The sequence below is a fragment of the Fusarium pseudograminearum genome, chromosome 2 (genome assembly GCF_000303195.2).
Source record: "Fusarium pseudograminearum CS3096 chromosome 2, whole genome shotgun sequence".
NCBI lineage: Eukaryota > Fungi > Ascomycota > Sordariomycetes > Hypocreales > Nectriaceae > Fusarium > Fusarium pseudograminearum.
The window spans coordinates 8078781-8091714 of NC_031952.1; the positions used below are offsets into that span (position 1 = coordinate 8078781).

The window sequence follows — 12934 nt, forward strand, 5'->3', positions numbered from 1 at the left end:
CCAGGCCAAGCCTAATTAGACCGCCCACCCACAGACGTTGTCTCGTTCAAGCAACCTTTCACCATCCATACACTCACTTACCTTACACACCGCAGCTCTCCCAAATACCGCCCAGTTCCACCACCCTTGAATATCCTTCCAAGGATCCCTGCATCATCCCCTGTCAGGCCAGAGTGGGGAATTGGAAGCCTCATTCACACGACTGGGCCGCGTTCCCTTCCATCCTGGCTCACCTATTAATCCTCCATCCCATCCGCATCTCGTTCACCTTCTTTTCTTCGTCGTCTGTCTCGACTCCCGCTATCCCACTTTTTAATCTTTCTCGCCTGTCACAAATCCGAGACTTGTCTTCATTACCATTCAATAGTTCGGTTCGCCTTGGGTTTCTCACCTTTTCCAAACTTCCAGTCTATCCATATCACAAACACCCAGTTCACCTCAGCTCAGCTCAGCTCAGCTCATCTCAGCAATCCACTCTCACTCGCCTTACTTACACCCGCCTATCTCAACTTATCGGGCCTATCCCTATCAGATATATACGATTCTATCTACTCTCCACAGAATGAATTTAGAAAACGTCACCACTGTCGAGGAGCTACAACGTCAGCTAGAAGCCGCCAACGCAAGAAATTCACAGCTTGAGCACTTCGTCCAAAGTCAACTCAGAGGAGACCCTACAGTTCTAAATCATGTCGCTCAGAACTTTGCTCAGGGAGGTTTCCAGATCCCAAGCAATGCTGTCTTAAATTCACGAAGTGTCGGTCTCTCCCGTAGCAAGTCCACCATGGCATATCCCACACAAGTGAAATCCGCCATCACGGTAATTCATCCCCGTCAACCCTCACTCCATCTCCATCTTCTAATACCATCTTTCAGGAACGGTTTCAGGCACATAAGCGTGAGAGAAGGGCCTTTTCTCAACAGTCAAGCTCCGCACTACCCATGAGCCGCAGTGTTTCAAATCGTTCAGAGACTCATATGCCTTTTTCACAAACCGGCAACCGCATTGCGCCCCTGAGCTCAACCATGGACCGATTTACTTCACCTCAAAACCAGTCTGCCAACCTGCCTCTTGAAGCCGCCTCAAATCAACTTCAATGCGTCCAGGAGAACCAACCTCTACTCAACATCGGTATGGACCCAGAAGACTTCCTAAAACAGTGGCCCGAGACCCCACAAGCTCCTCAGCACTACGACTCAGCCTTCTCGGGAATGACTTACAACATGGTGGCCGACAACAACCAATATGCCACTCTATCAACAACTATTCCTTCTAGCTACCCCATGTCTTCGGCCTGCCCATCGATGATCTCCGGTCCATCCGCTGCCGAGGCCGCGAGCCCCTTGACCCGCCAGAACAGCTCCTACGATAACTACGGCGCTGGCATGGAGCGTATGGAATCTTCCCAGTCCCAGGCCGATGCACTGTTCGCTCCCGACCTGTCCCCTACGTCTGTCAACATGTACCCCGCCGGCAAGCAATATACCTCTGAGCAAGACCTCTTTGGTCTTGGTGCCAGCCTCACTTCTGCCAATGTTCAGCAGTATGTCGACTCCAACGGAAACACTTTGATGGAGTCGCCCGAATCTACCGACATGGAACGTTCATTCTCCAATGCCAGCATGTCCAGTGTTCGATCAAACGCTTCCAACCTGGAACGCCGAGCTAAGGAGGCCCGTGAGCGAGTTCTACAAGCAGCCAAGAATATCCAGCTCGCTCCCAAGCCTAAGGAGGAGCTTGCCAAGAGCGAAGCCAGCTCTTCCGCCGCTTCAAAGGAAGCCAAGCTTCCCGTCAACAAGACCAACTACCAGCGCCCCAAGCACCCCAAGGTGTACTGCACTCAGTGCAACGACCACCCTGATGGTTTCCGTGGTGACCACGAACTTCGCCGACACGTCAACGCCAAGCATGAAGGCACTGTCAAGAAGTTCGTCTGCCGGGATCCCGCCTCTGTTGGTATCGAGAGCAATGTCAAGGCTGTCAACCCTTTGTCTAAGTGCAAGGCTTGCATCTCCGGAAAGGAGTACGGCGCGTACTATAACGCCGCTGCTCATCTTAGACGCACTCACTTCAAGCCCAAGACCCCCCGCGGCAAGAAGGGTGCTAACTCTGATGAGAAGCGTGGTGGTAAGGGTGGTGGCGACTGGCCTCCTATGTCCGAACTCAAGGCTTGGTTCGTCGAGAAGAAAGTCAAAGTTGACTTTAACGAGTCCCCCACGCCTGAGCAAGATGAGTCTGACGACATGGTTGAGAGCGAGATGGAGGGTTCCATGCCTCCTCAGATGGACATGTTCCAGGGCATCGGTAGTAACATGACCCCTTTCAACATGGAGACTGGCTACGATCTTGCCGTTGATGGCATTGCCGATCCTGCCATCATGGCTAGTGTCAATGGCGAGCTTATCTCTGCTCCCATCTCATCTGCTTCTGGCAACTTTGGCTACTCACCCTTCTCAAATGCCTCCCCCATTCAGGGACTTCCTGATAATTATGCTTTCTCTGAGCATGCTACCTCTGCCTATGGGTCTAATCTCTCTTCTTCCAACACCATCACTCCTGCCACCTTCCAAGACATGTCCCATATGGGTATGGCTGACAATGGCATGTGGGTTTCCTAAATGCTCTGCAGTATGAGTAATGATCATGAAGCTCGATTTTGTTGTAATCGGCGCTGTCCCCGCTTTCACTGGTTGACGTGCTCCAACATCGACCTCGACGTCGAGCGGTTGTTGAGCACATGCCTCGAGGGATGACAACGCAAAACAAAGAGCCCCAAAAAAATTCGCGTCCGAGCCCGAGCCCAACTTGAGTCGATACGATAATGGCTCAGTTGAACAAGACCACTTCTCGGTATTGAGCCGTTCTGGTGAACGTGCGCGCCATCTTCTTAAGGCAAGGATCACCACCTTGCTTATCTCTTTCACATTCTCCTTCACACATAATGATTTTCAGGAGCCTGTTATATGATTGTGGTTATTTCTTTTCGACTTTATTCTTTTCACATCCTTTTTCTTTACCGTCACGGCGTTGATGATTACCTTTCTGGTTTATTCCAGCGAGTCCCTTGGCAAACTAAACTGGTGGATACGTTTCAATCTGGCTGTGGCCCTAGATGGGCAGCCAACAGGATCGACCGCTTGAGCGGTGCGAGACCTATACGTTTATTCTCAGCGCGATCGAAAGTGCTTCATCGCGTGACTACGATATATACTGGGCCGGGTCGGTATCTGGAAGAATTTTCCCAGGAGAGGAAAAAGAGGAGTCGGTTGCATTTTTATTTTCATACATCCGGTACATGACATGAGGATGAAGGGAGTTCGATGTTGACATCTGAGCATGGCGTTTTTTGTTTCTGGGGTGCCCGTTCGGACGGGTCAGCGTTGAACCTCGAGATCAAGAGGCGCTATCATCATCCATGCTTTATTTAGTTAGAACAAGAGCATTGGATTGTGTTGGGTCGGTGTTTGGGGATACTGTTCTAGTTGGGGTTATAGAATCTGAGGGCATGCTGGGAAATGGTGGGCTTGTCGCTTGGTTGGAAAATCACTGAGCGGGTGGTTTGATGAGTACCGTTTGCCTACAGATAGGAACCTCTGCTGGCGTCAAGACGTAGGAGTCTGAGTCAGTAATAGATCGTGCTGAAAGATGCACGCATTTATCCCTACCTTGTTTTTTCTTGTTGTGATTAAAGCTTTTATGAATAGAATGGTGATTCAACTCGTTGTTTCTCTTGTGTGCTTCCAGTTGTAATTCATGTCGTAGATCGCGTAGTGCCTTTGTCTGGCAACTCATGGGTATCTCTATCTTGACCAATATCTTGCATCATCAAATCAAGTCTTCTTCACCTTATCCGTCCACTCCTTCGCCCCTTTCACACCCTCATGCCCTCTTCTAAACAACCCCCTCTCCCACTCCTCAAGCCCCCTCAAAAACTCCTCCCCATTCACTCCCACCATGCCCTCATCCGCCTTTCTCGCATGCAGTCCTACATCCCCCGCCCTCACAACAAACGTCTTCCTCAACACCTCTGCCACATCCTTCTCGTCGAACAAATCCAGCATGCGCACTCCCACGCCGTAGAAATGCAAACTATGGTCTCGAAGCGGTACGGCGCGCGGATCGGCTTTTAGCGCGGATAAAACAGCGGTGGATAGACATGGTGGGAGATTCAGTGTCAGTGGTGCGCTTGACGTGGGTGTTGATGCTAGTGCTAGCATTTCGGCGAGCCAGAGTGGCAGAGTCAAAGGGGTGTTTGCTTTGAGGCCGTTGGGGGAGTTGTCGAGATGGCCGAGGTAGGGGACGTCGATTTCGAATTGGCATGGGACTTTCTGGAAGGTGTTAGATCTCGGTTTTTAGATTTGGAGGAGTCGGGGCTATGTTTACCTCTGCATCCGTGAGGATGGCGTCAATGTCGTAGTACGACATCTTTGTGCTGAATTAAATGTTCTTTTTTTTGGTGGTTTGGTTTGGAGGGGGAGAGGCAGAGGGAGACGCGTAGAGAGGTTTGGAAGTGGTAATTGTACGCGATTTGGCTAGGACGGGGTTAGCAACAGGGATCAGGGTCTGGGCAAGCTAAACTGACATGGAGAGTCGGATTTGGCTATTTCCTAGGTTGTGCTAGGAGGAGAAGAAAGTGGGTTGTTAAGCAGTGCTTTTTTATCATGTGAGAATAAGGTTGCTTTTGTGCCTTACTTTCTATGACTCTTAACGCAGGGAAGCAAAAGGCAAAATTGCCATTAAAGTTGTACCAACCACCAAAAGTACGCGATGCGGGATGACATAATCTTGAGTTGCTCACCCTGTAGCTCTGAAGCACATATAAAACTACGAATGAAACATGCTACCTTTAAACATAATCGTATACAGAAATGTAGGATATCAATTCGGTTTACGGTTTTCGATTCAAGCTGATCGACGTTGTATCAGTTGGTAAAACTTGCGTCATTCGTAGGTAGCGTTCGGCAATCCGAGATCGGCACTCGGAGACATGGGAACAAGGCTTTTCGAGAATCAGCTTGGAAGCTTTGGATGAGTACTACATATCAATCATATCATGTCCGTAGTATCGCTGTTCGGCCATGATGGAAAAGCCGAGATTAGTCAAGTAAACTTCATGATTCTGATACTGATAATGTTGGTTGAGTGAGTTTATCACTAATGTTACAGAATAACAGCCACTGCTTCCCTTGAGATAATGCTTATAAAGAGCTAAAATCGATTTAAGCAAATAATTATCAAGTATGTAACTCTACAGAGAAATAATAGAGAATATTAGGCTACTATTCACTTGTTATGGAACTCGTTATTTCTTTTAAGACGACACAGATCTCTTACGCCAAGCCATAAGTCATCATGAACGGAAGCTCTCGAAAATATGACGACAGATTGATCCAAGCTCCCACCTTCGGTAGTCCGACATTGCCGCCCTCGGGTTCCCCCAGCAGCTCTTTAACTGCCCCTCCTCCCAAATCCAGTCCAACCCTCTTTTATTTTTTTGACATCATCAACAGATCTCAGTCAATTGTAAGTTTCAACCCGTCAATTAGCAAGCACTTATTTCTTTTAATCGCCAATATTGACTTTGCCTCGTCAACTCAATTGAATACTTGACTAACACCGTTAGAATAGCTTCCACCATGGCTTCCGCTCTTCTTCGATCAACTCCCGCCCTCCGCGCTGGCCTGCGCGCCCGCTCTACTCCCCTCGCGGCTATGGCTACCACCAGCTTCGTTCGCGGCAAGGCCACTCTCCCCGATCTTCCTTGTATGTCCATCTAAATGTCCTATACCCCAATTGCAAGCTGACAAATCGTCCAGACGACTATGGCGCTCTTGAGCCCTACATCTCTGGCCAGATCATGGAGCTTCACCACTCCAAGCACCACCAGACCTACGTTACCGGCTTCAACAACGCTACCGACGCCATCGCCGAGGCCAACCACAAGGGCGACGCCAAGGCTATCGCCGCTCAGGCTCCTCTTCTCAACTTCCACGGCGGTGGTCATGTCAACCACTCCCTCTTCTGGGAGAACCTTGCTCCCAACGGCAAGGGCGGTGGTGGTGAGCCCCAGGGCAAGCTTCTGACTTCCATCAACGAGGACTTTGGCTCCTTCGAGGCCTTCAAGAAGCAGACCAACGCTACCCTCGCTGGCATCCAGGGCTCCGGCTGGGCCTGGCTCGTCAAGGACAAGAACGCTGGCACTCTGTCCATCGTTACCCGACCTAACCAGGACCCCGTCACCGGTAACCTTGAGCCCCTCCTCGGCATTGACGCCTGGGAGCACGCCTACTACCTTCAGTACCAGAACCGCAAGGCCGAGTACTTCAGCGCCATCTGGGACGTCATCAACTGGGGCACTGTCGCCAAGCGATTTGAGAAGTAAATCAATCCATATTAGTAAAGTGAAGAGCTTGAATGGGGATAAATGTCAAAATAGCGATTGACTTTGCGCGACAAGGCCGACGGATTGTCGACCACGCGCACTTTGTTTGTTTGCCAAGATACCGAGTGTATAGTACGTTGAGGTTCAATAAAGAAACCTTGAAGAATAAATACACATAGTGACCGAAACCTGGTTGTCCCATGTCCCAAAATGTATGGCCCAGCCTTGATCGCCCATCCGTCAGTGTTGAAGGCCCCGAACACCCCAGTATGCGGGTCGCACACTGTAACCCATTCCGAGAATCAAGGTTGCTGGCATCTGGCTATGCCTTGGTAGGCCGCCAGCTCTGCCGGATATTCGTCCGCAAAGATTTCATCGGCATACTCGTACCAATCGCTGTTTTCCTCCGTGGTTCGTGCTTCAAAGAAGCGCGCGTACTCCCACCACACCGGGTAGTGTCCTGCACAGTCCCAACCAAGGATCCATACAATCGTATTGTTGGACACGACGATGTTTCTGGGGCACAGGTTTCCATGTGTCAGGACTGATGCATAGTCTCTGCGAAACTGTGTCAAAAGAGCTTTGGAAACATGAGTAGGGACGGTTGAATAAAGTGTAGACATCAGAAGCGCCATGAACTGCTGCTGATTCGGATCCTGTCTCACTGCGAAGTATGTATGGCTCTGATGTCTGTCCAAAATCAGCCCGTATGGTCCCGAATGGGCCGATCCAAAGGCACCGCCCGCAGGAACCCTTCCATTACACCTCAACTTTACGAGTAGGTTGCGGAGTTGTCGGGCGTACTGATACTTCTCGTGCTTCGACAGACTTGGCCAAAGATCCTCAAGCAACTCACCAACGATGGTCTGCGAGATGCTCCCATCATTAGAAGAGGTAGCTGATTCTGGAGAAAACAACGGAAGAGCTCGAGTGTGCGCGATGAGAGATAGTCTCTCATGCTGTGCCAGCCCGGCTTGGGAGATGCGGAACTCATAAGTCTTCGGCTTGGGAGGGTCTGAGTTCTTCCTGGGGAGACCCTGTAAAGTGAGGAGCAAAGTGCGGTTTTTAAGGAGCGATGCAAGATATCTAGTATCGGCGTCTGGATGAGGAGCTGTGCTTGTGTTAACGGATACTTGAGTTCGGCCTGCAGTTCCTTACCTCGACCAAGTGTCTGAACATCCGTGTAGTACTTGGTCGTATTAAGCTTCGGCTTCTTCTCTCTGTCGCCATCTTCATGCTTTACCACATCGCTTAAAGGACGCTTTGGAAAACTGAAAGTGTTGGAATTGATGTCCTCTCGCAACCGTGGGAGGCCCGCGTCTGGCCTACGGGCGGAGGCCACTCGCGAGCCTTCAGGCTGCTGCGAACTTCGAGAAATTCGCCGAGAGCGATCACCCAAGGCACTGCAGTTTGAACCAGATCTGAGAGGACCCAGGTCCCAGCCCTCTTCATCATCAACCTCAGGTAATGGAGTCGGGTCTCTTGCGTCGTCTGGGCTGGCCCTGGCAAGCATCTGTGCTCGAGCAGGATTCATCATTTTCACGTTGATAGGGAGTGAAAGAGACTCCCAAAGCCCGGTGGCTTACGATCGAAAGATTGATACCTACTGTAGAAGTCTCTTCGGGCGCTTGGCTTGGTGAAGAAAGAAAAAGAATGAGCCAGTAGTTTGCGTCTGTTGAGAAACGGTAGACTGTACTCCGAGTGCAAACGAAGGAAACGCGTCAAACAAACAACCGAAATGAAAGAACACTACCGACTGAAGGAAAAAATACTCGAGAGAATTGTGATGGGGGAGAGATTATGTGATTCTGTGATTCGCAACCGCTCCTTCCGCAGAAGTGAGTCGCCGAGGTTTTCTGCAGACGGGATGCGGCTGCCTTGCACCTGCCCGGCAGTGACAACACAGCACGTCACTGCAATGTCGCAGCTTCTCTTCACAACCTCAGAGCATCAGGGCAACAAATTATTTGCAGCCCCTAAACATGGTCTGCAAATAATACCGCCAAGTTGTATCAGAGTCCCTATGCTGGGAACGTTCCGCCAACCTTAATGCCAGCTACAGATATTGTGTTTTATAGTATCACATAACATTTATTGTGGGCAGATGCATACAAATCTGTATTTTTGATAGTCTTTCAAGTAATTCTCAGAAGCAAGACGAGTGGAATCAGTTCGCGAATGTGGCCAGATACGTAATACATACATTGTCTCCGTCATGGAACATCTCTAACATTTTGTAATCGTAAACACAACCCATCTACTCATTGTCGCCGTTTTCCTGTACCTTTCCGTTCTGCGCACCCTCCTTGCGCTGAGTGAAGTGACGAGGGAGACGATTTTCACCTTCAGAGTAGGGGTAACCGGCTTCTTCACGAGCCATGTCATTCACCCACTTCTCATCACCTCGAAGGCCAGGGTTGGTTCCAAGCTCCTGCCACTTGGCAGCCAGGTAGAACCAGCCCAACGCATTACCGACAGTGCCGACCTCGTCGCTGACACCATTCTTAGCTTCTCGAGACATTCTAGCATGGAGATCGTGGTCGGTGTATAGGTCCATGAGGTGTTTGGCGACGGTCTTGTAGTCACCAGGGGTAACAAGGTATCCATTGACATTGTCCTTGACCTGGAGGGGAATACCGCCTTCATTGGAAACAATAACAGGAACACCTGCGTGGAGAGCTTCCGACACCTTGATTTCGAAACCCTCACGAGTCGACAGCTGAAGAATGACATGAGCGTTGGCAATGACCATGTTGAGAAGCTGATCATTAGCGTCAAGGCGCATGACACTGACGTCGTCGAGAAGATGAGGGTAGTGGTCTTCCAATTGAGTCATTGTCTGATCGAAAATAATGGCGCCATCTGGGTCATCAATGGAGCCGTTGCCGCAGCTGCACAAATCAGTAAAGCACATTTTGTTCAGAACAAGCAACTTACACAACGAGCTGGGGAACCTCCGTAATGTTGGCCTCATCACATCGGCGGCGGAACTCCGCATACGAGTCGATGACAGTGGGAATGCCCTTGGCAGGGTCGAATCGCGCGACTTGAGCAATGTATTTGCCTGCAGAATAAGATTAGTCGAATGTACCAAAGAGCATGTAATGTTGTCTTACGGTTGGGCCAGTCGAGTTCGGTCATTCGCTGGTTTCTGCACTGAGTGTTGTAGATATGGGCATAGTAACCCGTGTCCCACTTGTTCATGTGTTTGTTGAGACCATCGATCCAGTCGGTGGTAGCAGGCAGGTAAACGACCTTTTCCTTGGGAACGGTATGAGGAACAAACTTGGGAATTGGGTGGCTGATGAACATGTCGGCCTCTTTGATGTTGCTCCAGAGATAGTTCCAGATATCATTCTGTGGAGATCCGTCAATGGCAACGAGATCGCTTCGGATCTGGATGTGAGATCGGTAGAGGACCGGGCGATCGGGAGTGAGTCTCTTGATCATAGGAATAAGCCCAGGCATCTGTGGATCATCGATCTACGCCGATTATTAGTCGCATGTTTCTCGCCATTGAGAATTAGAGTAGTGGACTGGACTTACGAAAATGATATCGGCACCTCCCTCCTCTGGGGGCCTGAGGGGACCGCCCTCTGAAAGCCAGTATCTCTTGGCATTGTCTTCAATCCAGTCGGAGATGGCACCCTTCTCTGCATCTGAGATACGCTGGTCGGGGTGACTAACACCCTGGAGAATGTTGTGCTGGTTCTTGGTGATTCGGAAAACGCCAGGTCGTGGCTTGGGAACTGGATGATGTTAGTTATTTGGGTGCTTAAGGATTCTGATGGGCCTCAACATACCATACCAAGTCACATCTACTCCCATGAGGCGACTGAGGCGGACGAGAGCGTGCCGCATAAGGGCAACCCCACCACCTTGAGGGGTAGCGCTGAAGAATGCGAGTTTGGTCTTCTTCTCACGCAGCTTGTTGGCGTAGAACTGCGTGGCATTCCACGTGGCGAGGGAGCATGTGTCCTTGTGGTTTTGGATGTTTGTAAGATGAACGCGGAATCCGGCATCTGTCTGAACGATACCTCGGTAGCCGACCTGTAGATGCGGTACGAGAGAAGGACCGAAGTTCCTGTTTTGTACTGTCAGTATCCGCTCAATAATAGCGATTGCGACAAAGCTCACAGAATACACTTGCGGGCCATGGAATCAGCCTGTTCGTCGACGCGCTTGACATCCCAGAAGTTCTTCTCCTTGGCCTCATGGTCAGGTCGGAGGACGACGGGTACGATATCGAGATCAAGCCAAAGACGTGAGCACAGAGAAGGGCTCATGTACTTGAGAGTAACAGGGAGACCGGCTCCGATGAACTTGACAAAGTTGACATGCTCGTATGTCTCGACCTCATTGATGATGTGATCAGCAATGAGATCCTGTCCCTGGCGCATCTCCTCATCGAGAGAGACATGCTTGATGGAGAAGTCATTGAGATAGACGGTATCGTGAATCGCAAGGGCAATGACGGCGGTATGATCATCAGCAAAGACGGCGGAGATACCGAGGTACAAAGTCTGTCATTGAGTGATGTTAGCGTTGCCATAGAATATCGAAAGATCGGCAAAGGGTCTGATCAATGCAGGGGTCATGGGCAACCGAAGTTGCGATGACGCAAGTTGTCATGACAGAGTATGAATGAAACGGACAAAGCAATTGAAAAAACGAGAATGAACTCGCCTGAAGAGGAGCATTGATGTGACCATCCTTCTCGACCATGAGGCTCATCTGCCTCTTGCGGTGCGAGGTGGCGCCCGTCGAAAATTTGCGAGAAGGCTTGTTGGAACTCATGATGGCGGTTTTCACAAAAATTGGCGGGGTATCTGAGACGAAGGAGGGGTACAAATTTATTGGTGTGATAGAAAATGACAAGCTGTTTCTGAAATGTCTGAGTACGACAAATGGATGCTGAAGTGAGAAGAAGAAGGAAGAGCAAGACTGCGGCCGAGAGGCAAGATATAGTCTTGGAACACCTCCTTGTCCAGGTCAGACGAGCCAAAAGGCGGTCGTAGATGAATCGAAAGAGCAGTGGAACTGTACAAGGACGAGGGAAAGAGGTCGTTGGACAATGGTGAGAGACCCAAGATGTGATCCTGGCAGGCTCTGGCCCCGTCGACGCGGGCTTCTGCAGGAGGGGGACTGGGGTATGATGTACTGTACTTGATGATATCTTGTAAGACGAGACAAAGCCGACAGGTCAAGTCAAGTCACAAGCCGGGGGCGGGGAGGGCTGCCGCGGATGGGCGTGGGGGAAATGGCCAATTGAGGACGCGGTGACAAGGTGAGCAAGAGATGGACGTCAAGGTGAGGAGAGGAGTGGCGTGCTAAAGACGAGCAAGGCTTGGATTGTGCTTTGGTGATATCACGTTGTTGGAGTCCGTATTTCGAAGAGGCGATGATTGAGGCAGGCAATGAGTTGGTCAACAAGGATTTGTTTGAGGAGAAAAGGAGAAAAGTCAACGAGCAGGCAGGTAGACCTCCACTAAGTGATGGATGGAAGGAGGGATGGAAAGAGCAGCGGGCGTATGAAACTGCAAGTGCAAGCCCGTGGTACCTTCCGTTTGTTGTCGTGACAGCCCGTCTAGACTAGGTCAAATGAGTGTCAGTCGACACACTTCCCTGGCAATATCTTAACTCAGATCAATAATTCCTTGTTATCAACTTTTCACAAGAAAACGAAATCGAATTATCAAAGCGGAAGCCGAAAGGCCCAGGATTACAGAAATGGGGGTCAGGTGAAGGGAGGCAACAAAGAGGTGGTCTGATATGCGCTATGAGATCACCAGGTTTTGCGAGAGCTGGGTTGTGAAGCTTTGGGGGTCATGAAACGATAGATAGAGAGATGGAGCTGTTGCAATTGAAGTTTTGGACCAAGATACAAATTAACAAATCTAAGCGCCGCCAACGTGCTTGATGCAGGTACGGCGTCACAGTGCTGTGGTGGTGGAAAGTTTGGATGAAGTGACTGATGAGGGAGGCGACGAGACGAGACGAGGAAAGGAGTGGGAGAGATGAAATACGACGAGTGACATCTCGAGTGAGTACAAGAGAGGCTGGCAAGGAATGCAGCCACGGCATCATTGGACCAGCTTGGCTCTTGTTGCAGCTTCCCATTGAGTTGCTGTTGTGTAATAAACTCCAATCTAAGGTGTAACCCCTCCAAGCTAGTTGACGGGAACAGATATCCAGGGTAAGCTGTCTAGAGTAGAGCTGTCATGGAGGAAGCTGTCATTAGACTACTACCTAGTAGCCTCTACTCCGAGGTACCCGAACAAGAGTACAGTAGCGCAGCTGAACCCCGCGCTCGAGATGGAACTAATTGCGTGAGCTTTTAGGGGATCGTCCCACAAGGCGGATCCCCCAGGTCCCTTCCCCGGGTCTGGTCTTTTAGTCTGCAATGGGGAAGACTTGATGGATCCTTGGACGATCTCATCTTTGATGGAACTCTGGACTCTGGTGAATATGCAAGGTACTCAATACCAATTGATCACTGATCTACCTCATTTCTACCGACCTTCGTCACTGTCTAGTGTCTAGTGATGGCA

The 12934-nt window shown here is 50.2% G+C and overlaps 5 protein-coding genes across 5 annotated transcripts, besides 1 other annotated feature; 2 read left to right on the forward strand and 3 right to left on the reverse strand.

Annotated features, from left to right (window-relative positions):
* Positions 1-429: 429 nt before the first annotated feature.
* Positions 430-468: a microsatellite.
* Positions 469-562: 94 nt separating this feature from the next.
* On the forward strand, positions 563-2619 carry FPSE_09912 (uncharacterized protein; the record flags this gene model as incomplete). Its single annotated transcript, XM_009263029.1, has 2 exons — positions 563-820; positions 877-2619. The coding sequence occupies 2 exons, from the start codon at positions 563-565 to the stop codon at positions 2617-2619; spliced, it is 2001 nt and encodes a 666-aa protein (XP_009261304.1).
* Positions 2620-3831: 1212 nt separating this feature from the next.
* Positions 3832-4426, reverse strand: FPSE_09911 (uncharacterized protein; the record flags this gene model as incomplete). Its single annotated transcript, XM_009263028.1, has 2 exons — positions 3832-4329; positions 4385-4426. The coding sequence occupies 2 exons, from the start codon at positions 4424-4426 to the stop codon at positions 3832-3834; spliced, it is 540 nt and encodes a 179-aa protein (XP_009261303.1).
* Positions 4427-5637: 1211 nt separating this feature from the next.
* Positions 5638-6383, forward strand: FPSE_09910 (uncharacterized protein; the record flags this gene model as incomplete). Its single annotated transcript, XM_009263027.1, has 2 exons — positions 5638-5764; positions 5818-6383. The coding sequence occupies 2 exons, from the start codon at positions 5638-5640 to the stop codon at positions 6381-6383; spliced, it is 693 nt and encodes a 230-aa protein (XP_009261302.1).
* Positions 6384-6685: 302 nt separating this feature from the next.
* Positions 6686-7920, reverse strand: FPSE_09909 (uncharacterized protein; the record flags this gene model as incomplete). Its single annotated transcript, XM_009263026.1, has 2 exons — positions 6686-7494; positions 7542-7920. The coding sequence occupies 2 exons, from the start codon at positions 7918-7920 to the stop codon at positions 6686-6688; spliced, it is 1188 nt and encodes a 395-aa protein (XP_009261301.1).
* A 720-nt stretch (positions 7921-8640) lies between these two features.
* Positions 8641-11180, reverse strand: FPSE_09908 (uncharacterized protein; the record flags this gene model as incomplete). The annotated part of the gene is made up of 7 exons (XM_009263025.1): positions 8641-9274; positions 9321-9447; positions 9500-9866; positions 9930-10132; positions 10187-10467; positions 10521-10906; positions 10989-11180. The coding sequence occupies 7 exons, from the start codon at positions 11178-11180 to the stop codon at positions 8641-8643; spliced, it is 2190 nt and encodes a 729-aa protein (XP_009261300.1).
* Positions 11181-12934: the final 1754 nt, after the last annotated feature.